Raw genomic sequence first — 23,800 nt, forward strand, 5'->3', positions numbered from 1 at the left:
TTTGCTTAAATGTTATTGTCCTTCATACACAGTAGAATTGGAAGCCCTTGATATTTTTATGAGCTGGAACATGCCTTACTATGTGCACTGTATGCTGCTAGTAAGATTTAAAGAATTTTTTCATTTCTGTAGCTGAATATGCTTTTTAGTAAATCAGCCACATATAAGCAGATTTTTTAACACCATCTTCAGAGTCCTTCTGCTTGCTCTCTTTCCTATCCCCCATTCAAGTTCAGCACAGGCTATTACTATATTACACAATTATTTATATTCTACTCATGCTATTGCAAAAACGTTTATCCTCTACAAATTCTGTGGAGTTGCGATTGATCTTAAAATGCCTAGGAACTTTGTGTTTGATTGTGGATTGGTCTTGGCAATAGAATCATAGGAACATAGAGCTGTTTGTAGTGGAAGGGACTCTTGAAGGCCATCTAGTCCAACTCCCCTGCAGTGAACAGGGACTCCTACAGCTAGATCAGGTTGCTCAGAACCCTGTCCAGCCTGACTTTGAATGTCTCCAGGAGTGGGGACTTCCTCTCTGGGTAACCTTTTTCAATACTTCACTATCCTTATCATAAAAAAACACAGCTTTCTTATATCCAATCTAAATTTCTTCTCTTGTGGTTGGAAACCATTTCCCTTTGTCCTATTACAGCAGATCCTGCTAAAGAGTCTGTCCCCTTCTTTCTTATAGCCCCTCTTTAGATACTGAGAGGCTGCTCTCAGATCTCCCTGGAATCTTTTCTTCTCCAGGCTGAACAGCCTCAACTCTCTTAGCCTGTCCGCATAGTGGCGGCATGCGTACGAAATAGCACTGTGAGAACTTTGTTGCTTTAGGATAAAAAGTGAGTAGTATCCCTTACTGATCAGGAATTCAATCTTTCACAATTTCCAGATATTTTTCTATACTTGACCTGTTATTTCACACTCTCACAAGAGAATAATTCAACATGTGAGTACGGTTTCTAGTTTTTCCTGCACCAGCTATAAGAAAGCAGATACCTTGTGATTTTCCCTACTCTGTCTCATTTTGGCTTGCTGCTATTCTTCCATGGTGAAAGCAATGAGGGAGAAATTACAGTTGGAGGACATTGTCACCGGGCAATCATATATAACTAGAATATTACAGTTAATTACCAAAAATTTAAGGTCAGAAAGATAAAATGTATGTTAAAATACAAAACTTCTTTGGCCAGAAAATGGCACACTGTAATCCAGGAGATTAATTTTAAAAGTTCCTGCTGCATTTTATTTGGGCTTTGGAAGAACTCATTAAAATCATGTTACAGCTACTCTTGTTGTCTATTAGACATGTGTAACATTAAAAAGGTAGTTTTGTCCTCGAGTGATGATGAAATATCCTTGCTTCCATGAAATAGCTAGTCAAAACTCATCTGCTTAAATTTAGAGTAGATTAAGAAAGAAACAGAAAAAGTAGAGGATGGGCAAATCCTTCAAAAACAGTGTCTGAAAGTTAGGTCTCCAAATCCAAAAGACAAAAACTTGCTGATAAATATTCAGCATTGTGTAACTTTAAGAAACCACTGGAATACCTGGTAGGTTTGAATGTTTTTCTGCCATAGCATGCCAGTGAACCAGAAGACAAATTGTAGTCCCATATGTAAGTGCTGTATAGTGTGAGCTTACAATACTGAGTCTTGAATTCTAACTGCAAGGGAATACCCTGCATAGCTTTTGAGATGCTGGCAAAGCAGAGCAAGCTCCAGAATCCCATATGATGGATGATGTTTTCCTCTAAGCTCAGCATGGAATCTGATGTTGTCAGATGTTCAGGTAAAAGAAGAGTATTGCTGACTGTTTCTGTGGTTGCAGGCAGAGCTTATTGATTCAGCCTATTAATTTAATTTTATCCTTATTATCACATAAGATTAAAAAAAATAAAAAATCGAGTTATTCAAGTGTATGGGAAGGTATCTAGGGAAGCCAGCATAGACTGTTATTTACAGATACTGGTCAAGCTGATTTTGTACTTTAATCTTTCCTTTTGTACACTTTACTTAGGACTTGGTTTCTTCAAGGAAAATCTAAATGCAACTAAATAGAAGGCAGCTTAAGTCTTTTGTGAGATCTTCCAGTTGTAGAAAAGTTGGAAACTATAACATCTTTCAGAGGAAGAGAATCTACTGAACTCCAGTAGGTTGAGTTCCTTTTTCAAATTAATCATGAAAAAATATTTCCTCTTTCTCATTTTTAATTCAAAGTTCGGGCGTTCCAGTGAATTACAGATTGTAAAGCTTAGATCCAGAAATCTTCCAGAATTTTCAAATTTTCCCACTCATTAATGTATTCTTGTCTTATAAGTCACACAGAATAGAAGCTCTTCTTTCACGTTTCTGGAGCATTCGCCATTTAAAATACTGTTTATGATATAGTGTTGAAAGTCATTTTTTAAAATGAAACTGCTACAATTTCCAAATGTATTTTTTTTATCATCTCCACATTGTGCTATCCTGGCTGTATGAAGGCTGGTTTGATAAAATTAAATGCTGTGGTAGCAATTTGAAGAGTTTTTTTAATCCACTTCAAGTGAGTACTTGCAGCGACTTCATACTAGGTGGAAAGCTATTGCGGAACATACCATTTTGAAGTTCTTGCTAAGTACAGCCTGGACTAAAAGTGACTACCAGCTAGTTACTGGTATTCCATGTTTTTTGTGAATATGTAGGTATGTTGCAAAGTGTTCTCTTCTTTGTGATTGCTCTGCTGTTAATATTCTGTGTATCCTTTTGAATGTAATGTTTGCTGCATAAGAGCAATGCTAAGTCTAAGTGACATTTTCTCACTGCATGATCCCATATAAATGCATAATAAAATATTAATCTCAAGAAAAGTCATATAATGAGAAACATATATTTGTGAATAGTACAAGTTTATATGAAATTCAATGTTTAATTCCAATTCTGCTGTGATAGCTGAGATGTGCTTGAATGGTTACAGAGAAGTTTGCTCTGCCTGGACCATTTCTCTTTTGTATGGGCACTGAGCTTCAGATTTCAACATTTGCCACTTAGCAGCACCTCTGTGGAGCAAAGAAACTATTAAAAATAAAATTAAAAAAAATTAAAAAAATCTTGAGATTCCTTTCCCATCTCCTAAAGGGATTTAATAGTAACTGTCACAATTCTTTGAGTTCCTTGTAGTAATTTCTTTGTGGTCAGATAATGAGATTTGTTAGTATAGATAATGAGATTTGTTAGTATCTGAGTCCTGTACTTTAAAAAGTTTGCTCAGCTTATCTACTACTGTTCATAATCAGCATGCACAAAAGGTCAGTGTGTTAAGTACATAGCTGAGTCTGGCAGAAGTTTCATTTTATTCTGTTGCACACACAGGGAACTATCGGTCCTATCACTTATCAACATGGTGGATAGTGATAGGACAAGGGGGAATGGTTTTAAGCTGAGACAGGGGAGGTTTACATTAGATATTAAGAGGAAGTTTTTCACACAGAGGTTGGTGACACACTGGAACAGGTTGGACACACTGCCCAAGGAGGTTGTGGATACCCCATCCCTGGAGGTATTCAAGTCCTGGATGTGGCTCTGGGCAGCCTGGTCTGGTGGTTGGCGAACCTGCCTGTGGAAGGGGATTGAAACTAGATGATCTTTGAGGTCCTTTTCATCCTAGGCCACTCTATGATATGATATATGAATCTATGAACTACGCTTGTTCCTAACCCTCTGTTTTGTAACAGTATTAACTTAAAGGCAAAGTTTTTTGTTTGCTTCTTGGTTAGTATTTCTCGTATTCAGAGAATACAGAGAAATCTTTCAATTTGTAGCTAAAATATTTTTTAAAAGTCTTAGTAGAGACTTTAATTGTGATTTTGACATTTTTCACATGCAAAATATTGGTTTACATGGTTTCACAGCTTTTGTGATGGACCTTTGCATGAATGCAAAACAATTTAGGAATTACGCAGCATTCAGTAAATCTACCAGTAATGTGTCACTGTGGTTTCTTAAAATCTATGCATCTTCTAGCCCCCAACATTCTGTCAAGATTTATGAGAAAAGATTTTCTGCCTTTCCAGCACATGTAAACCCATTCTAACCCATTTTTTTTATTTCTCCATACAAAAATATCTTCTAAATTTTTGTTAGACTGTTGGATGCATTTCAAACTTTGTGCAGTTATTTGTGCAGTTATTTCAGTCAGTAACTAAAAACAGAAAGCCCAAGCTGAAATAGGGGTATGATAGAAAAAGTTATGAATTACTACTACATGAGACCTATTATAGCATCATAAAACACCCTGAGTTGGAATGAACTTACAGAGACCATGGAGTCCAACTCCTGGCTGCATGCAGGGCCACCCAAAATCCAAACCCTGTCTGAGAGTGTTGTACAGATGCTCCTTGAACTCCGGTACTTGGGGCCGTGTGCACTGCCCTGTGCAGCCCGTCCCATGCCCACCGCCCTGTGGTGCAGACCTGTCCCTAACCCCAGCTGCCCTCCCCTGACACAGCTCCACGCCGTTCCCTCGGGCCCTGTCGCTGTCACACAGAGCAGAGCTCAGCGCTGCCCCTCCGCTCCCTGTGAGGAGCTGCAGCCGCCATCAGGCCTCCTCTCATGTCAAACCTAGGCTCTAAGTATTTTTTTTTGGTGAAAACAGTTATTTCACTGAGAAAATATCAGTTACTTTTCAGGGATGAAGAGAATGTCAGCAGTGGCACACTGTCGGGATGGGCCAAAGTCCTCTTTGCTTTTGGAGGAGTAGCTCCTCCTAACACAATCCCAGTTGCAAGATAGCCATTAGTAGTTGCACCTTACTCTGGGCTGGTGCCCATCCAGCTCACTTGGGACTGCAGCATTTGGGCTGAGAGAGACAGCTGAAACATGAGGAGCTGCAACCACCCTCTGCGTTCCCCTGTAGAGGACACACTGTCCCTGTGTGAGTGACATTGATGCTTTTGGAGCCAGCTGCTGTCAAGCCTTCATGTCGCCGTGCTTGACAGCTCCACTGGAGGAACAAAAAGACTGCCGTACCAAAGATGATTTGTAAACAATAAAGCAAGGAAGAAGGAGTGTTTTCCATCCCACTGTGTCCAACAGCGTAAAAAACAATGCCGTGTTGCCCGTGGTTAAGACAAATATAGGCTTCCTTTAAAGTGTCAGCTGCTTCCTTATGCAAAAGGGTGAAAAGAATAGTCAGGGCCGAATTTAGCTTCCTGTTGACTCTTGCAATTTTGTTAGCTCCTTAGAAGAATTAGGAGAACTAGGCCTTTTTCTTCAGGATGCTGTCTTCTCAAAGGGAACAGTAAAACACGGCATCTTGTTCCAAATCCAGTAATGCTTATTTGAAAACCATTTTATTGTAATTTATGTTCCCTGTATTTTCAGTGTTTTTGACATAATCAGTATTAAATCAGAGGCTGAACACTGTAATTCTGTAATTTTTTCTGTTTTTCCAGTAAGAACTTGGTTGCTGATTAACTGTCTTTGGCAGTGAGTGGGTAAAAATTAACACATTAACAACAATGAAACCAAAGTGAATTAGAATACCATTATCTAAAATAAATTATGTTTTATTAGTACTGTGTAATGTTCTTTTAACTGATGACAATGATTTATTTTTACTTAGATGAATGATGAAACTAATCAGTGAATTGCTGGATAGATGCTCTGTTAAATTACTTCTGAATTCAATTGGGAGCCATTAATCTATTGCTTTGTGTGCTTATTTGTCACTGAATTCGTAGAGGGATGTGCAGCTTCTTACCTCATTTACATAAATAGGAACTAGAGCATCTTCACTGGTTATGAGTGGAGTTTCACTGTTTTGGTTTTGTCTCTGTCTTAGGTTCTGTTTGAAGAGATACCTTTCAGAAACCATCTTATTTTATTTTCTTTTTGTTTTTAAAACTTTTTAAGGGAATTGATCCTGCTTATGGCAATATACAAGGGTTTGTTTATTTTTATTTTTTATTCTTTCAGTTAATAATGTTATCTAATTCTATTGTAATGATTGCTTAAAGATGGATGTGCACTGGTCACTTATTTTTATATTTTCTCTGTTACACTGGATAAACTGATGTTGTGCTGGTTTTTCTAGTCCACCCATAAGAATCTTCATTAATTTTAATCAATGAGGAAAATAACAGATTTGTTGGCAATAAAAACAATGCAGATTCAGGAAGCTAATATAAATGGAAATGCTTTTATTGCAACTTTACAATCCAAAGCAAGCATCTGTCAGCCAGCTTACAATTTAAAGGAAAATAGCAACTGAGCCATTTGTAAGTATTTAGCATAAATGACAGCCGCGTCCCCAGTACATGATGATTTTCCTAGCAAAGAGTTACACTGTGGGAGGTAAAGAGGAAGAGCGTTAGAAAATTTTTATTAGTTCTTTGAAACATATTTTTCTAGTAATAGAAACTCAGAAGAAATTTTGTTTTTACTGTATAGAATTCTCTCCAAATAGCACCATCGCCTTCAAAAAATGTAACATTCTTGATTGAAAATTGCCTCCTACCGAAATTAAAAGTCATGCCCAAGACTACTTTACAAAAAAGGTAAAACTGGTTTAATTTTCAACTAAGTTGCAGCACTGATCTACCTCTTCAACTCTAATGTAACATTCAAAACATTTGAAGACAGATTATCCACGCCATAAAGATGGCGTAAGATTAGTTGAGAAAGAAAGAGGGTAGAGAAAGAAAACAAATCATTACTAGAGTCTATCTTCAGTGTTTTTTGCTCTTAAATGAAACAAAACAACCAAACAAATGACTCTAGATTTTGATAATTATTTAATTTCAACCTTAAATCCATAGTCTGTACCCTGTGAGCCAGTGGTAGGAACAAGTGGATGCGGGGAAACCTCTTGAAAGCCAAATAGTGGTGTGGAAAGGTATTAACAGTCTAGTAATTCAACTGCACATTAGGGCTGGAGCTTCCATATTGACCTTGCAATTTTGCTTAAGATGTTTGCACTTTATATTTTGGTCAGCTCAAAGGAAGGAATGAGCTGAATGCTTGTGGGAAGTCATAGAATGGAGCCTACAGCACTTTAGCTTTGAAGATCCTTTATCTGTGCTATCTGTCCTGTGAGTATCCTTTGGAGGACCTGCAGTGGGTTAACTCTGCAGCTGCTGACTGCATCACAGGATTATGATTCCTAACAGTTTCAAAGCTGAGGAGTCTGCTGCTTTTTCTTTGCCTTTTGCAGAGAGACAGAGGAGCCATGTGTTTCATAGCGGCTCATAGGCAACACTTGAATTGTATGATTTGTGTATGACTGGACAGTTTGTACAAATGGACTGAGAACAGAGTTCCTGAAATGCCCCTACAGTTTGAGCAATATGCAGGTTTGTAACCTGAATGATTGAAGAACAGTCATGTGCAATGTTAAAAAAATACATGCTTCTCCCAGAGCATGCTAAGCAATTCCTCTTCATTAGGGTAAAAGCAGCTGAAATGCCTCCAAGCATCAGGGACACTTAATGTCTGCCTTGAGTTTATAAGTATAGTCTTCTGGAAGCTGCATCTGTTGAATGTTTTAAGCTAAACAATGGCATGCAAACTGTCTATGTCATGTCCAGAATTTTCATTACTTTGTTGGGGGAGGCAAAAGCTTCTGTGGGCTTTTGTGGGCATGGTGGCTTTTCACAGAGAGCTGCATTCAGCTTGGTTTTCTTCCTGTGTATGGGTGGATTTCTTCACAGGCTAGGCCACAGTGGTGGTTTTATTTGCCACTTCTTCCTCCCTTTAACTCCCTCAAATCATCCTTACAGCTCTGATCTTGTTTGTCTGTCTCTTGGGCTCTCTGAAGGGCAGGAATTTCAAAGATTCATGCGCTCTTGGAAATGAAAGTATATATGCAAATGATAAGTAGTAGTATCATCTTTGAACATAACAGGATATAAGCCTCCTTTGAAGGACAGCAATTCATCTCAAGCAATATCAAGGGCTGTTTGCAACTCAGAATTTTGAAGCACTTAGTAAATCCTGAATGTTTATTTTGGGGATCTAGAGAAATTGAACGTGTACTGAAGTCACAGAAATTACGTGACAGAGTTACCATGGCTCTTAAGTTAATGGCTGCTGCCTTTGTAATTTATTTGTCACAGCCTTGTCTTTGCATAACTGGCTGTCTTGGAAGAGCTCTGACATATCTTGAATAAGAATGGTGATGTTATTTATACAAACTTACCACTTCTAAATTTCCTCCATCCCTACCCCACTCCCTGTACTGAACCTGTGAGCTTTCATTTGGTCAGGGTCACCTCAGCAATGAAAAGTCCTTTGAATTTCAAGATATGCTGCTCTTTCAATAACTGGGTAAATTAAAAAATGTTCTTGGGAAGGCGGATGCAGAATCAGAATGCAGTTGCTTACTTAGTATTGCTCTGCTGTGCTGTCCCTGGGTTCCCAACAGTGGCTGGGCCTCAGTAAACTGGAATTGATTTTTCTACTCTAGCATATATTAATCCAGAATTAGGATATGCAAAATGCTTTCATTTATGTTATTAGATAGCAGGTTATGTTTTTTATACTAGCTGAGTGGAATCTAATTTGCTGAGAATAGATGGTAAAACAAATACATCTAAGGGAGAAGATAAAGTAAAAAATGAATACCAACAAATGCAGAGTTTGTGCTGTAGCGCTGCATCTGTTTTCTATGCTATGTACACGGTTGTAATGCCTCGTGAATACATTATGCAATGTTAGATGTTGCTCTGTACATTTAAGTGACAATAAGTGCTGCCACTGTTGGAACTTACTGTCCAGGTGAAAATAATTGTTTTGCCATGCTGTATCCTGTCACTGTGGCATTTGCATTCTCAGAGGCCCAGGCACAGTAGCTTCTGTCTCTGCTGCAAAGTCAGGTTTTGACAGGTTTGATAAATGAAAAATTCCTGCAAGTTTTTTTTTTTTTTTTTTTTTTTTTCACAAGGAGAATATTAACTGCTGTGTTGTAGACAAATTTCATTCTTATAACTTTATCATACTACTTGAAATTCCTATGCTGTTCACCCCTTGACCCTGTTTTACATACATACACACACACACACACACACACACATATATATATATGTGTGTGTGTGCAGGGCTACACTGATGTACTGTGAGCTATTTAAATGGCTGCTTCAACACCACTAAAGGTGAATGACTCAAGGCTGACAGGAAGATGTTCCACCTGTAGCTTTGAGATCCTCTGTAGTGAAGTAGACTGTGCAAATCCTATTTAATACATTGATGCATAAGATAGCATGACAATTTGACCTTGCAATTTAATGCCCTGCTCAGCTGCAACAAGGGCTCCTTAGTTAAAACGGTTTTCTAATTTTCATTTGTGCTGTATTTGGGGAGCTGAGCACTTATGAAGCTGCTGGGATGCTCTAAATATCTTTACTTTATGCTTTAGAGTGACCCAGCTCAGTGAAAGAATGATGGAGGGATCCAGGGTGACTCCTGAGTCCCTTTTGTTCTCACATTGTTCCTTCTTCCTTCCTTTCTTGTCCAGAGCTGTCTTTTATGTAAAAGGTCACTTTCATGGCTTTTTTTCCTGGTAATTTTTTTTCCTCTCTCTGCAGCTTGGCTAGAAGACACATTTGGAGTGCCTATCTTGGTCATTATGTTTGTCACAACTTTATAACTATGCAGTTTGTTTATGCAGGACTGTTATTCTCTTCTGTGTTGCATCTTTTTTGAATTTTGGCTGGGGAAGCAGGGATAAGAACTGTTCTTTGTCTACTTACCAGCTAATTTCTGGACTTTTTTCCTAGCTCCTCATTCTCCGTTTTCTTTCCTCACTTTGAGCCCTGCCAGCTCCCTGGTTCTCCAGGAGCAGCTGCTACAAAGATGTATGTGTTCTCCTCTGTAAAAACAGTCCTTGTTTTGTGTTGCTAGGCTACACCCTTCCAGCTGCCACTGAAGAAATGCTCTGTGGTGGGAAACGGTGGGATTCTCAAAAAGAGCGGCTGCGGAAAACAAATAGATCAAGCGGATTTTGTCATGCGGTAAGATGGAAACCTCAATGACAAATTGTCTGCCCTTCCCCCTGCTCAGTCTCTTGACTTTTCAAAGCTATTCAGTTGTGATTAATCAATTATAATTTGCCTTGGGTACTTTTTTTTTTTTTTTTTTATCCCCTTCGCAGGATGTGATTTGGGTAGAAGTGTGAGAAAGGGCAATAAATAGAGTTTTGGCTGGCCTCTGCAGATATGTGCAGATATGTGGGGGAAATCTGCAGATGGGTGCATTGTGATTGTGACAGATCGTACACTGTCACAGACAGGGATTTAGGAGCTTTTTAATTATTCCTTATTAGATGGAGTCTCGTCTTGTACTGTGCTTTGTCCTTCACAACTCTAAATGCAATCATATGCAACCCCTTGAAATCATGATGAGTAGATACTGATTCACAGGGCAAGGATTAATAAGTTGGGACAAGCTAAAGTATTTCCACATTTTTCCTCCCTTCAGATTAACTTCTGTCTAAGAGAAGACAAAACCTTTTTCCTTGATGCCATCTGGTTTTGAATTCCCCACATTTGCTGTGCCTGTGGTTTTCTGAAGTCATAGGAATCTGTCAGAAGGGTGCTGAATCGGCTACTGCTTTCTTGACTGAATTTGGCACTTTGTAGATTCAAGATTCTTTAAGGAGGAGAGACAGAAATTGGCCCCTTTTTGTTAAACATGAACAAGAAAAACATTGTGGGGCAGAAACTGGAAGACTGCATCTGAAGAGATGAGAAATGGAATTTCTTTGGTTTTTGAGGTAGATGCGTAATGAGCTCCCACTTTAGCAAATCTACTTATTGAATCCTGATAGCTTATTATAAGGCCATACAAACTTGCTCTAAAGCAGACAGAATTACTATAATTTCTGGCTTGCATCTCAAGGAACAAAAATGCTTTTGATGTTAAAGTAAAGAAACTCAACAAACTAAAGACAAAGGCACAGAGGGAGGGACTCAGTGTGCTGATTGCCATTACTGCAAAGCTCCTTCAGTGTTCCAGAGACTAAATATAAGAAACTGCAGGGTATGATATGGTAATATGTAGATGCAATAGGAAGTTAAAATACCGTAGGAGCAATCAGTTACAGAAACAATAAAAACATTTTTTAAAGCAGCTGTTACAGTCTGATCGGAGAAGATGAGGTTTTTTTCCTTTCTAGGGAGGGTAAACTAGCCATTGTCTGTACTGAACTTATTTTGGATTGGAAAGAAGCAGTAGGTAAAAACCTGCAAAAATCCCAGAAACTGCCTGCAGGCTGTATTGTATTAGTGGTGCAGTCATATTTATGAAAATATTTCAGTTCTGTCGGGTAAAAGATAATATGCCACTGGGAGAGAATATTTTTGTAGCAGGTGGAAAATTTAGCAGATCTTCTCTAAATCTGATTTCTATAATCTGAGAGCTGAGAGAGGAAGAGAATAACAATAACTTGCATAATATTTTGCATTTTTTAATAGGAAACGTGTCTGATGGCTTTAAACTATTTCTGCAGTGTAAAATAGTCATGGCAGGTTTTGCCATTGTTCATTCCTCCCATTCACTTTGCTTTTGATTTCACTTACAGCAGAGCTTATGGAAATACGATTGCAGCCATCTTCTTCAATGAATTGTAATCACTAAGGTTAATTAATGAATTTAAACTCATCTCATTGCTGAGCATCTTCTACAAACACAGTTGTACCGACATAGAGATTAAAAGAGCAGCAGTTTTCAGCCCCTAGGCCACAGCACACTTCATCTACAATAAAATAGGTGCATGGCATATGGTCTACATGTTTAGTCAGAGTAGTTACCATAAGCTTTTACTGAGTTATGTGGGTGTTTTTCAAGTTTGTAATGTTTATTTTTAGGATGTTTCTTTTAAAATTTTCCCTTTCCCTTCACACAAACAAGTATTTTAAGAAAGAAGTGTTGGATACTAAATCATAAGCAACGTATTTGTCTGTATTTGACAGAAGATACGTATTTTCATGGCATTAGACTGTGAAGAAATATTTATATGTCTTGTGATTCTCTCTGTACCCAACTGCCTTAGTCTTGCTACCCAACTGCATAGTCTCTGCTATGGTTTGTGCATCTGCAAGGAGGAGGATTTCTCTCCAGGGGACTGGGGGATGTTTTCCATGCTGTTTGCTAGTGAATTTGTTCCAAATCTGGAAGAAACTTGTCATCATGTTCAAGCTGTCTAGTGGCTATCATAACTTGGGAAGGACAAGCTGTTATCTTTTAATTATACTCTGCCATGCCATCTAGCCACATCAGCCCAGATGGAGCTGTAGATGTTAAATATGATGCTGCTTTTGGGGTTAGTAAACAAGTCCAGAAAAATGGCTTTCAGTTGCCATAGGTAATTATAGTCTTGATTCTGGTCAAGGTGCTACAAAGGAGTAGAAATGAGTATTCGAAATCCCATATTAAACTCTTATTATTCCCTAGCATTTAGTAAATGTACAAATAGCTAGGTAAGCACGTGACATCTGTCAAATGCACATGCCATTACTCAGCCAAGCTGCCTGGATTCTCTGCACCTGAAGGAGTTGTATTTATCTCTGGGCCAAACTCAGAAGAGGTGTTTCTGCCTTGTGAAGTTTAAAGGATCCCTCTCATTTCAGTCAGCTGTTTCTACCTATTGAACTGGAAGGTCTCACATGTGAAAAAGGCACACATGAACTGCTGTGCTTTGTTGATGATTTTTTCCCCCTACAAAATCTGGGCCTAAGCAGGGAGATACAAAAGTAAGTTGGCCAATAAGTTCTCCTCTTTCATTTATGTTCATGTCAACAAATGCTGACTTCAGAAACTGTCCTGCTTCTAACTTCTTTTCTGCATATTCACATACTCCTTAGTACAGGAACAAGAGTAAGATAATAAAAAATACATGCATCTTATTGTGAATCTTTTACTTCTTGGTGCATTACTCACCTGCACAGGGCTTAGCACTCTGCTGACCCCTTCAAGAAAAGGGCAAGGAGTTTCTGAAGATGGACTGACTTCTTGCTGAGTTTCCCGTTGGATACTTAGGCCACATCTTAATATTTCATACAGAACAAATTGGGAAAGTGATTTACTGCTGAATGGAGTTAATGTGTTTAAATAATGCTTCTGCAACTGATGTGAGAAATAAATTAAGATGATGAAACTAAGGAGTTATCTTGGTCCATCACTGTGCTTTTAAATAAACTTCAATCAAAAAAGGCCATACGAGTCTATGTTTATTCAAATCAGGAACCATTAAACTGTGGCCTGCCAGAGGTCACTTATTCCATCTCTTTGCTCTAGGGCAAGGTCACCTGTACACACATCTTTCTTCACAAATATTTGTTTGACCTACCATTGAGAACTGCTAGTGAGTGTTTCTACCACCTCTGTGAATAGAGTTAGACTGATTAATTTATATCCCACTTGGTGCAGGCAGAGAGAAGAAACCAATTGCTGTCTTTTTTTCTTCCCAATTTTTTATTACATAAGCCTTTCTCAGTTTCTAAAGTTTTATTCTTTATCTGGAAGATAAAAAGAAAACAGAATAAGCAACCAGTCATTGCTGGACTTGAGGGTTTTGTGATCCACTCCGGCTGCCTGGGAGGTGCGTTGCTGGAGAAGTGCTCCTGAAACAGAGTGCCAGAGAGTTTAATGGGAGCATGGGAAGAAAAATGAAGCCGCCTCTCCCAAGAGTGCAACCCATGTCATGGAGAGCCGTGTCTCCCTGATAGCAGAGAAGTGGTGGATTTGCAGTAACAGCTCCCTGTTGGGCTGAGGCACTGGGGCAGCTGGGAGCTGCACCTCAGCCTGTATGTACAAGATTTTGGGAGGAAAAAAAACAACAGCAAAACCACCTCACAAAACAACCCAACAACACTAAAATCTGACATTCTTGCTCCAGAAAAATTGCCAATTCCACTTTTCTTTGAGAATCTTGGTTTTGTTCTTAGCCTGTAAGCACTAATATTATTCTTCATATCTTTGGTTTAAAAAGTTAGACAACTCTGAAGTTGAAAGCATTGTCTTGACACTCATTTTTTTGTGTAATTGCTGTGTATTGACTTCATTTCTCCTGACTAATTTCTGTAACAGAGCTGAGGCTTGGATACAGCTTGAATTTATGTTGTTTGCTCTAAAAGTGATGCCTCCTATTTATTTCTATGAAAACTCTAACAGATACAAAGAGCACGATCACACTATTTGATAGAGCAAATTCTCAGCTACAAAACATTATTTTTCAACGTAGTCACCATTTGCTACCTTTTTTTCCATTGATGAATGAGAGCTGCATGCCATGCTCATAAAAATCTGCACGAGTGGAGGTGACCTGCTTTCACCCTGCTGACACACACCACCCATTGCCTCTTGCTCTCATCCAGTACTTGGTTTCCATCAACATTCACCAAGCACTGATGAATCTCAGGGGGTGTAATTTTTTTCTGCATGGAGGAATTTAATTCCACACCTTTGCTTCATACTCACTTCCATGTCAGATGCCGTTTTGTCAGACTGCCCCTGTGCTGCCCTGTGACACACAGCAACAAGCTGTAATGGAATATCAGAGGAAGGATCCAGCCTCTACTGCCATACAACCAACATCCACCTCTGACATTGTGGGCCAAGATATTAAAGTGGGAGACATTACTTTTGGAGCAGCCCTCATATTCTCACCTTTATTTATAATCTTTCCTTCTTCTTCCACCTCTTTACTTGGAAGTATTTAGGACTGCTCCTTGTTTGCATGTTTCTCTCCACTTGTGTTTTCTGGAGCCCTGTTTGCTTGCCAAAGTAGATCTACTCGGTCACTATTTTATATTATTGCCCTGACTGCCAGAACAAGACTGTGAGAGAATGTAGTATGCACACTGTAAATAATCACTTGCATTTTTTTCTCTGTGTTTTCTTGATAAGTTCTTGTATACTGAAGGGCATTTACCCATTGTTTGCAAGACGTATATGATGTGTGATACCAATCTAGAGCCTGATGCTGGAAAACAAGACAAAGCAGAGTGAAAAACAGAACTTGGAGGAATGAGTTTGAAAGAAGTTTGGGCTGTAGATAATAACAGCCTCTTCCGTAGCCTTTCAACCTCTCAGAGGTGCCAGGTCACTTTGTTTTTGCTTAATAGTTCATAGGATCATCTCTGCAAAAGATTTTTTTTCTGTATTTCCCCACAGTCTGGTGCAAAAATGCCCTATGGTGCATATGGGATGTAGTACAGTAGGAAAATGCCTAGCTTGGTCCAGTGTCTGTACAGCACTTTCACATTTTCTGTCAGCTTGCAGTTCTTTTTCTAAAACTGCAAACTTGCAGAATAAAAAAAAACTGGGGATGAAGCCTGTCAATCCTGACTGTCAGTTAAAATCTTGAATGTCTTTCTGTGCACAGGTGCAACCTTCCTCCTCTATCCAGAGAATACAGCAAGGATGTTGGATTGAAAACCCAGCTGGTGACTGCAAATCCCAGTATAATTCAGAAAAGGTAGGGAGCATGTTGCTCTGTCTCTGGACTGGAGAAACAGAAAAGAAAAAATGTGTAATTTGTATTTTAGATATTAGTGTGCCAGAGTTATGTCCTGATCCTGGGAAAGATGAAATGCACAGTGGTTTCATGTTGGGTGAAATAAACAAAGATCTTTTCACTGTAAGCAGGGAAGCTAAGGAAGGCTGGCTTCTTGCGAGTTTTTTCTTCTGTTTTTTTCACATGTTCCTTCGGTTCCCTCTCATTACCTGTATCACTGGGTATGTGCTAGAAGTGCTTTGGCTGCTTGCAAGCCAACCACATACCAAACGGGTGGACCACACTATGCACTGGTTGGGCCAACTGGTTGCTGCATCCCACAGTTAATGAAGATGCTAATTTTGATTTCTCTTTGGTTCGACTCTGATAACTTCTCTGTCCTTACTGTCTTTCTATTATTTGTTTGATAGTGACTGACAAGTACAAAGGTGACTAGGATAGACTGATCAGCAAGTTTTGATCATACAAGCTGTGCTTCCTAGGAGATTGTGATAAAGTTTTGTTTTTTATTAGTTGAAATTTTCCAAATCGTAATAGCTGTTGAGAGAGGGGAAGAGACAAGGAAAAAGATATCAGTGCCAGCTCTGATTTTGCCTAACTGAATTTTAATTGCCATGTTGTTGTTGTTGTTGTTGTTGTTGTTATTATTATTATTATTATTATTATTATTATTATTATTATTTTGTCACCCAGAATGAGGTAGGCTGTTCTCAGACAGAATGAGATCTGGTAGTAACCTGTCATATTCACTGAAAAACAAAGAGAAAAAGCATAAACCAAGGGAGTGAAAAGGAGATGATCAGGCATAAAAAGAGAAGTATAATGCAGGTATGGGGAGGTGAAGGATTGTGAAAGGAAGCAAAGCAGTGAAATAAAATGAATAATAGAAAGTCAGGTACGTGAGAAAGAAGGAAGGCACTGAGCAGAACTGGAAATTGATGTTTGTTGGTATCTAAATGTAATATTTTTCTCTCTGCCAGGAATCAAAGAATTGTCTAATTTTGAGTGAAAAAGATGGTTTGTATGACAGTCTTCAACAGAGTAGGAAAGAGAAAGTGATCAAGAGGGAAATGGAGAAGTCATCAGCTTCAAGAACTGTTTCCAAGCAGAGGGTGTCTGAATAGGGGAAGGCACAGAAATGTCTTTAGGGTAAGATGAAAGCAAAACAAAGAGAACTGGAAGAGAATGTGCCAGGTGCCAAACAAGAGGAGGGAACTGTTCAGGGCAGGGTATGAGGGTAAGGGATCTGAAAATCCTATGGGAGGTACAAGGCTAATGAGGTTGATTTAAGAAGTGGGATGAAATGTCCAGAACATCACATAGCTTGGCAGTAGCATTGTGGATAAAATGAATAAGAGCAGTGACAAGTAAAATGCTTGCAAAGGTTTTTACAATTGTCAAGGCAGAGAATTATTAAACGGATTATTTTCTGTGTTTCCCACACCCTTCATCAACGGTTAGAGAGGAAAGTTTACTGTACTTAGTATGTTTTCAGAGAAGAAGAGAAAAAGGAGAAAGAGTTTTAGTGATGGTACAGGAAGACTATGGAACTATGCTAGGGAGACTGTGGAGTTAACTAATACTGAAAAAAAGAAAGGAGTGAACACTTGTGAAACGATACTCTGTGAGAGAGGGATATCAAAATGGGGAGTGAGCGGATGAGGAGGGAAATGGGGGAAGTGAAAAGGGAGAAAGAATAGGATAACAGGAAATGGGATTGTTTTCAGTGTCCATTTTCAGCATGAGCGGATAGTAACTGTGATGCAAGACATTTGATGAGAAAGTAATGTGGTGTGTATATGTATGTTTATTGATCAGATAAAGAGATATACAACCAGTTACTAAGAATAAGATAGAGAACAAATTAATAGTGCTGAAAAATAGCAGAAACCTCTTCTGAGGTTTGAAGCTCTTGAGAGATCTGGCTCTTATCTTCCTCTGCCTGGTCAGAAAGAGATTTTTTTTTTTAAATGTGTATATTTTACTAATGTTTCCTGTATGCTCTCTAAACTCATTATTTGGACTGCTGTGTGGTAAGTTAAAATTTAATCAAAGGTACAAATCAGGAAGTTAAAATACAAAGAAAACTACTACCTTCCTAAAGCAATCAATTTCTATAGAAACAAGCTTTTTAAGGAACTCAGATACTTATCAATGTAGACTTTCATGACATTCAAGGACTTTCTCAGAGTAGTGACTGATATGTATCTGTTTCTAAGCTATAAGTTAACTAGCTTCACATAATGGCATTATTCATTATCATTCCTCCACTGTCCTCTTGTCCTTACTTTAAGTAGGTTGATATTGATGAGGCTTGACGTCTCAATTATCTCTCAAGTGTGTAATGGCAGATTTAGTGAATTAGTCCTGCAATACCATTCATTGCTTCTAAAAGATATATCTTTACTAGATAATTTATGATTAAGTATATTGGATAGGGCAAAATTTTCGTATCAGGGATGGGGAAGTAATTCTCTGTTTTGTTTTTTAAAATCAGAATGATTTATTTCAGATAACTAAATTGTTGCTGGTAATTACTGCTCAGTGATATTTCTGTCTAGCTTGACAGCCTTAGGATGGGAGAGTAAAAAATTTCGGTCTGGGAATACCTTGTCTTTAGTGATACCTTCTAAATGTTACCATTTACAAGTCCTGAAGTAAGCAGATAGTAATGAAAGAATTAGAGATCAAGTTCCTGCTCTGTTTAAAGAAGCAATGTCATTATGCATGCAGGTAGTACAGATTTTATGTGTAAAATATGGTGCTCAGTTCTCAGCTGGATTTGAAAAAGTATGAGGAATTTCCTACCTTAGTGTTGCTTCTTATCGTAAAGGAGTACTGACAGCAAAAGTATTATGATAGAAATTTCCCTGGCTGACTAGGAGACTCATAATGACTGCTCCAATTTCATTTTTCATCTAAGATGTGTCACAGGCATCTCCCTTCTATTAATCTCTCAAGCCTATGTAAATCTTCCTGGCTGTTCTTAGGCTCTGTGGAAAAATCAGCAAGGTAATGTTGCTTACAGAGATTGTTTCTCTATCATTTCTGTATCTAATCATTTACCTACAACTGTGGAGCAGAGCCGGACTACTCAGTGGATCACAGTAGAACATGAAAACATTTATGTAGATACTAATGATTTCTGATCAATGGCGGATTTTGAGTAAGTGGTACAAGGAGTCACTATTTAGGATATAGATATTATATGTTTCTTGAGTCACTGATTAAGAGCTGTTTCAGAGAAGCAAACTCTAGCAGTTAGATACTATCTTGCAAGCTTCAACAACTTTGATAAATATCTGATAATATACTTACCTTCAGTCTGAACTTTCAAATAATCTGCAAACAAATGTTTTTTGCAGCAATCTTCCTTTCTATTTGCCATGACTTTTCACTCTGTCTAATCTGTGTAGACATACATCATTGTTAATGTGGATGTAACAGCCCAAATAAATGGTTTCCTAGCATCCACTGTGTTTCAGATCTACTGATACCTGTTGGTAAGTGTTTCATCCACAAGCTGTTTATGTTTCTGAGCTGTGCGGAAATAATCTCATTAGCAAGTGACACAAAGAACATGGTAGCATTCTTTATTTCTTGTAATTCAGCATCATTATAACTAACAGAAGCCCCTGAGGTTTATAACACACTTCCTGACACCTTACGCCTTTGAGACGTAATCCAACAGCCAGTTGAATTGGGTGAAGCTTCTCTCCCTTTTCATTTCAGTGTGCTTGAAGGCACACTCTTTGCACTTGTGAGAGAGCAGACAGCTGTGCAGCTCCTCTTTGAGCTGCTGCAGTTGTCAGCTTGAGGAGCAGATTGTGAAAGAAGACTTGGAGTCACTGCCCTCACAATCCCTGCTGCATGATGAACAATTAGGTCTGCACCATTCTCTGGAGAGACACCTTCCAGTCTCCTGCTCAGCCTGAGCCCTCCATGCTGGAAAGTGGCACAGGATAGGAAAATAACGTGGAGAAATCCTGCTGGCCAAGCAGGAAAGGAGAGCCATTAAGTCTTTGTAGTGAAGTTTCTCAATAGTTATATAACACTGCCAATGGAAATATTCTGACTAAAACTTGAAGAACAAGGTTTAGGGTCAGTCATCAGATTTGGCAGTTTGGTACGAGCTTCCTTTCACTGAATGTGAATAATTTTTTTGCATTAAAATTAATTCACTTTTTTGATCTCAGTGATACTTCACAATTTTTGGCAACATCCATTTCCTGCACTAAAGCAAGATGAAGGAATGAGACTAAAGCTTAACAAATGCAATGACTCTCCCTTTGAAGCTTTGAAATGTCAGTTAAATATCGCTGTTATTTATTAGGTTGCCACAAAATTTGAGTGGGATTAAATTGCTTTTCTAAGGTGCTCTCTGAACATAAGAACCAGCTCATAATCTTTCCTAGATTCAGTTCCAAAGACAGCTTTGAGTCCTTATGTCTTAAGCCATTAGGAATAAAAAGACTGAACCAAGGTAATTATTTAATTTCCTAAAAGCTTATTTAATCTTTGATTAAACAGATGCACAGTGTTAAGTCCTGTTGCTAATGCTCATGAAAATAACGCATCAGAATTCCTCTTGACTGTGTGTCTTTGTTAAAGCTGATATATTTCAATTATAGGTAGTTACATCTTACATTGATAATTGAAAAAGATCATAAAAACAATTAGAGAAAAACCATTAAAAAAAAAAGCAATAGAGAAAAATAAGTTCTTAAGGAAAATGTCTTGCTCATATCTTCTTTTTTTAGGAATAAAGGGATGTGGGGATCTTTTCCTGTGAACTCATTGTACCATGGAATTTTAAATAATTTGCATAGCTGTTCCTTCATTCCTGGTGCCTACTGTTGATACTGAGTGTATCTCAGGTTATTCCATTGAGAAGTACTCCAAAATGATAAGAATCATTGTTTTCATTTACATCACAAAACTGTTCTTTTATGTTCTATGAGATTCAGTGAATGTTTCTGCCAACAGCAAGAGGATAACATCTCTGAGAAATAATTCTAATGGACAAGATACAGAGTACAATAAACCCTTCTATATACAGAGTGCCCCACTGTTTTCAATCAGTCTTTCCTCTAATGTGAAATTCATTTAAAATCTTTAAATTTGCTGACAACTGAAGCCCTGCTTTCTCTCTATGAGGAACACCTGCTTTTGTCCTCATTTCTACAGAAATATGTGGTGTTGGAGAGGACTTCCCACTGCTGCCATCAGGCCAAAGGCAGAGGCAGTAAAAAAGTCCAGGAGAGCTGTAACAGTTTCCTGGGGTGCTGTTAGCTAAGGTGACTGGAGGTGAGACAATACATAATCAACAAAACTGATTGCTAGATGTTAGAAAGAACATCCTAGAGACTGCTGTTCAATTCATGTAGCTTGTGTTTAAGAACAAGCCTGATAGGTTGGGCTGAATGAGTAGAATTTTCCCAAGACTAAGGGTAGACAAGATGTTATTCTGGGAAAACCTCTGCTCAATTACTCTATAGAAATCTCCATACTAAAATAACTGAAGGGGCTAATTGATAATGGGATAAAATAAGAAATTATAAATGAGATCTCAAGAAATCATAGTTTGATGCTCTGAAAAATCAATTTTTTATTAGTGATTATCGTAAAGATAGAAAACATCAGGATTAAAAGAATTCATTTGGATTTCTCATAGAAAAGTCTTCAGATTTCAATATAACATGCGTTTATTGTAGAACTTGACTGCCATAGGATGCATTATCTTACACATATATTTGTGCATCCGCTACTTTAAAAAGGCATTTTGGTGATAATCTTAATTATCTGTATTGCAAATGGCATTTTAATTGCAAATTTTTGTCTTACAAAAATCACCAGTACTTGCCCATATGTGCTGATACTCATTAACACATTGTCTCACACATTTTCATTTTTTTGGCAAGCCGTTGCAGGAAAACTGTTGCTTTTTCTTTTCTCCACCCTCCTGCTGTCTTAAGACCACTATCTTGAAGAGTCTGCCAGCAGTACCAAACAGAAAGACAACCAGCTGTCTGGTTTTCCATTATTAGATTTGTGAAATGGAAGATCTATATATGTCCTTGAGCAAGTAATGCTTTTAATTAAGGTGATTTTTTTCATCCTTATGTCGATGTAGTCGGACTTGATGTGAAAGCTGCTAAACCCATTGCCTATATGTAGAGTAGTGTACCCAAGTACATCCTTCATGTTTAAGTATGGAAGTAATATCTTCAAAGTTAGTGAAATAACCTGTATGAGTACGATTGTTCTAGATCAATCCATATAGTGTCTTCTGTGAGCAGTCAGATTTGTTCAAAGTCACATCCCAAAAGATTTTTAAGTGCTCAATCTCTTTATAGGTAACTGATTATTCTACATAATCTGTGGCTTTTAAAATTTGTAATTATCAAAATCAAGCTTTTTGAGAGGCATAATAAATATTTTAGGGCATTATTTCAATGTGTATTTCAGTGAAAAGACTAAATAAGTAGAACAGATGCTGAAGAAAAGAATGAATGGAGAGAGAAAATCCAATGTGGAGTCTTTTAAGACGAACAGATTTTCTTCTGGTATAAATCACTGCAGTAACTATTGTAGTACTTTATACCAATAAGAACTTGACACAGGATTTTTTCTTGTCAGGTAAAGCTCTCTCTTTTGCTCTTGGAGCCTTTGGCTGGACTTATCTTCCAAACTGAATAGCCCTGAGGGGGATAGATGAGGCACCCTCTTTTTCCCTGTCTGCTCTGGCATCTGAGTAGCCTTCTCTGCCCATCCTTACTCAGGAAGGATAGCCTGTCTTTTGAGGAGGAAATGTAAGAAATTTGATTTATTAGAAAGCATCTCTGCCTTTTTTGTTTTTCATACGATTACACTAGCTCTAAGCTAAATTTGCAATTAAAAAAAAAACAACAACGTATAAGTGTGAGGTTGTGATTCATGAAAATGGTTTTTGTAAGCAAAATCTGATCTGATTAAAAGGACAAATAGCTTGAGTCAGAATGTTAAGAAACTCCTCTGTATTTCTTACATGATGCTGTTAAATTGCTCAAAATGAGTCACTGTAAGCATCAGAGAACATTTTTCATCAGCAGCCTTTTATGCATGATCACAAAAATAGGATAATTTTCAGTGAAAATACACCTCCAAGTGGAGCTGAGCTCTTTTACTTTATAGTGAAACTGCTGTTTTTCTGAACAGAACAATTGAAAAAATTGGCATTTGCTTTTCATTGCCTCTAGTTTACTTCTACAGAAATTTTGGGTAGTTGACATCTGTCAAATTAGTGTTTTCCTCATATTTGTTTAGATAAATGTTTAGCTATAAAGATCCTTGTAGGGCAAGCGATATACTTGCTTCAGATGTGGCTGAATACTGGATCATTTTGTGCAGGACAGTTGGTTAATACAGCATGAGAAGGTAGGTTTAACAGTGAGAGTCAGCTGCTCTGGTTAGAGAGGCAAACATGGGGTTTGCTGTTGGGTTGCCTTTCAGTGCCCATTTCAGGTGCTGACTCTGGTGAATAGTTATTTCATGGTTTCTCATACTAAAGAATTATTGTTGGAAAATTGAAATCAACTGTAAAAGGATGTCTGTTGTTCTCTGCATGACACAATTTTTGTACCACTTTGGGTTAGGTGAATATTAGCAGCTGACCCTGTCTCTGAAGTTTTATGAAGACCTGAGGCTGAGCACTTCTACCCTATTTGTAAAGTCATGAGGAAATTCATTATGAGTTCTAAGGGATAAAGGAGGAGGGAGTGATTACCTTTTACTTTCTCCCATGTGTAATATAGTCATAATACATAATACAGTAATATGTGTAATGTAGTTATAATAATGTAATATAAATGTCTTGCTTGTGTGGGGAGACCTCACTGCACACTTCCAGTATTTAAAGGGAGTTTATAAACATGAGCGAAATAAACTTTTTACAAAGGCAAGCAGTGATAGGACAAGGAAGAATGGTTTTAAACTAAAGGAGGAAAATTTTAGATTAGATGTCAGGGGGAAGTTTTTCTCTGAGAGGGTGAGATGCTGGAACAGGCAGCCCAGAGAGGTTACTGAACCCATAAATAATCTCATGGGTGGAGGTGTACAAGGCTAGATTGGATGGGGCCCTGGGCAATCTGATCTAGTACTTGGTCTAGCAGTTGGCAACCCTGTGGCAGGGGGTGTTGGAGCTTGATCATCCTTGAAGTCCCTTCCAGTCCAAGTCATGCAATGATTCTATAAAGAAAACTGTACTCTTTATCTCACTGATCTATCTTGCAGTTTCCTGTAAGGCACATCTTTTAGTATTTTATTT

The 23,800-nt window shown here is 38.1% G+C and overlaps 1 protein-coding gene across 1 annotated transcript in view; it reads left to right on the plus strand.

Annotated features, from left to right (window-relative positions):
* The window catches only part of ST8SIA1 (ST8 alpha-N-acetyl-neuraminide alpha-2,8-sialyltransferase 1), a 127,949-nt gene that overhangs the window by 52,558 nt on the left and 51,591 nt on the right, over positions 1–23,800 (plus strand). Inside the window, exons 3-4 of the mRNA XM_031597143.2 lie at positions 9,882–9,991; positions 15,364–15,456. Of these exons, the coding sequence (XP_031453003.1) occupies positions 9,882–9,991; positions 15,364–15,456 (203 nt within the window). The remainder of the gene's footprint in view (positions 1–9,881; positions 9,992–15,363; positions 15,457–23,800) is intronic.

This window comes from Phasianus colchicus, chromosome 1 (genome assembly GCF_987193195.1).
Source record: "Phasianus colchicus chromosome 1, bPhaCol1.hap1.1, whole genome shotgun sequence".
Classification (NCBI taxonomy): domain Eukaryota; kingdom Metazoa; phylum Chordata; class Aves; order Galliformes; family Phasianidae; genus Phasianus; species Phasianus colchicus.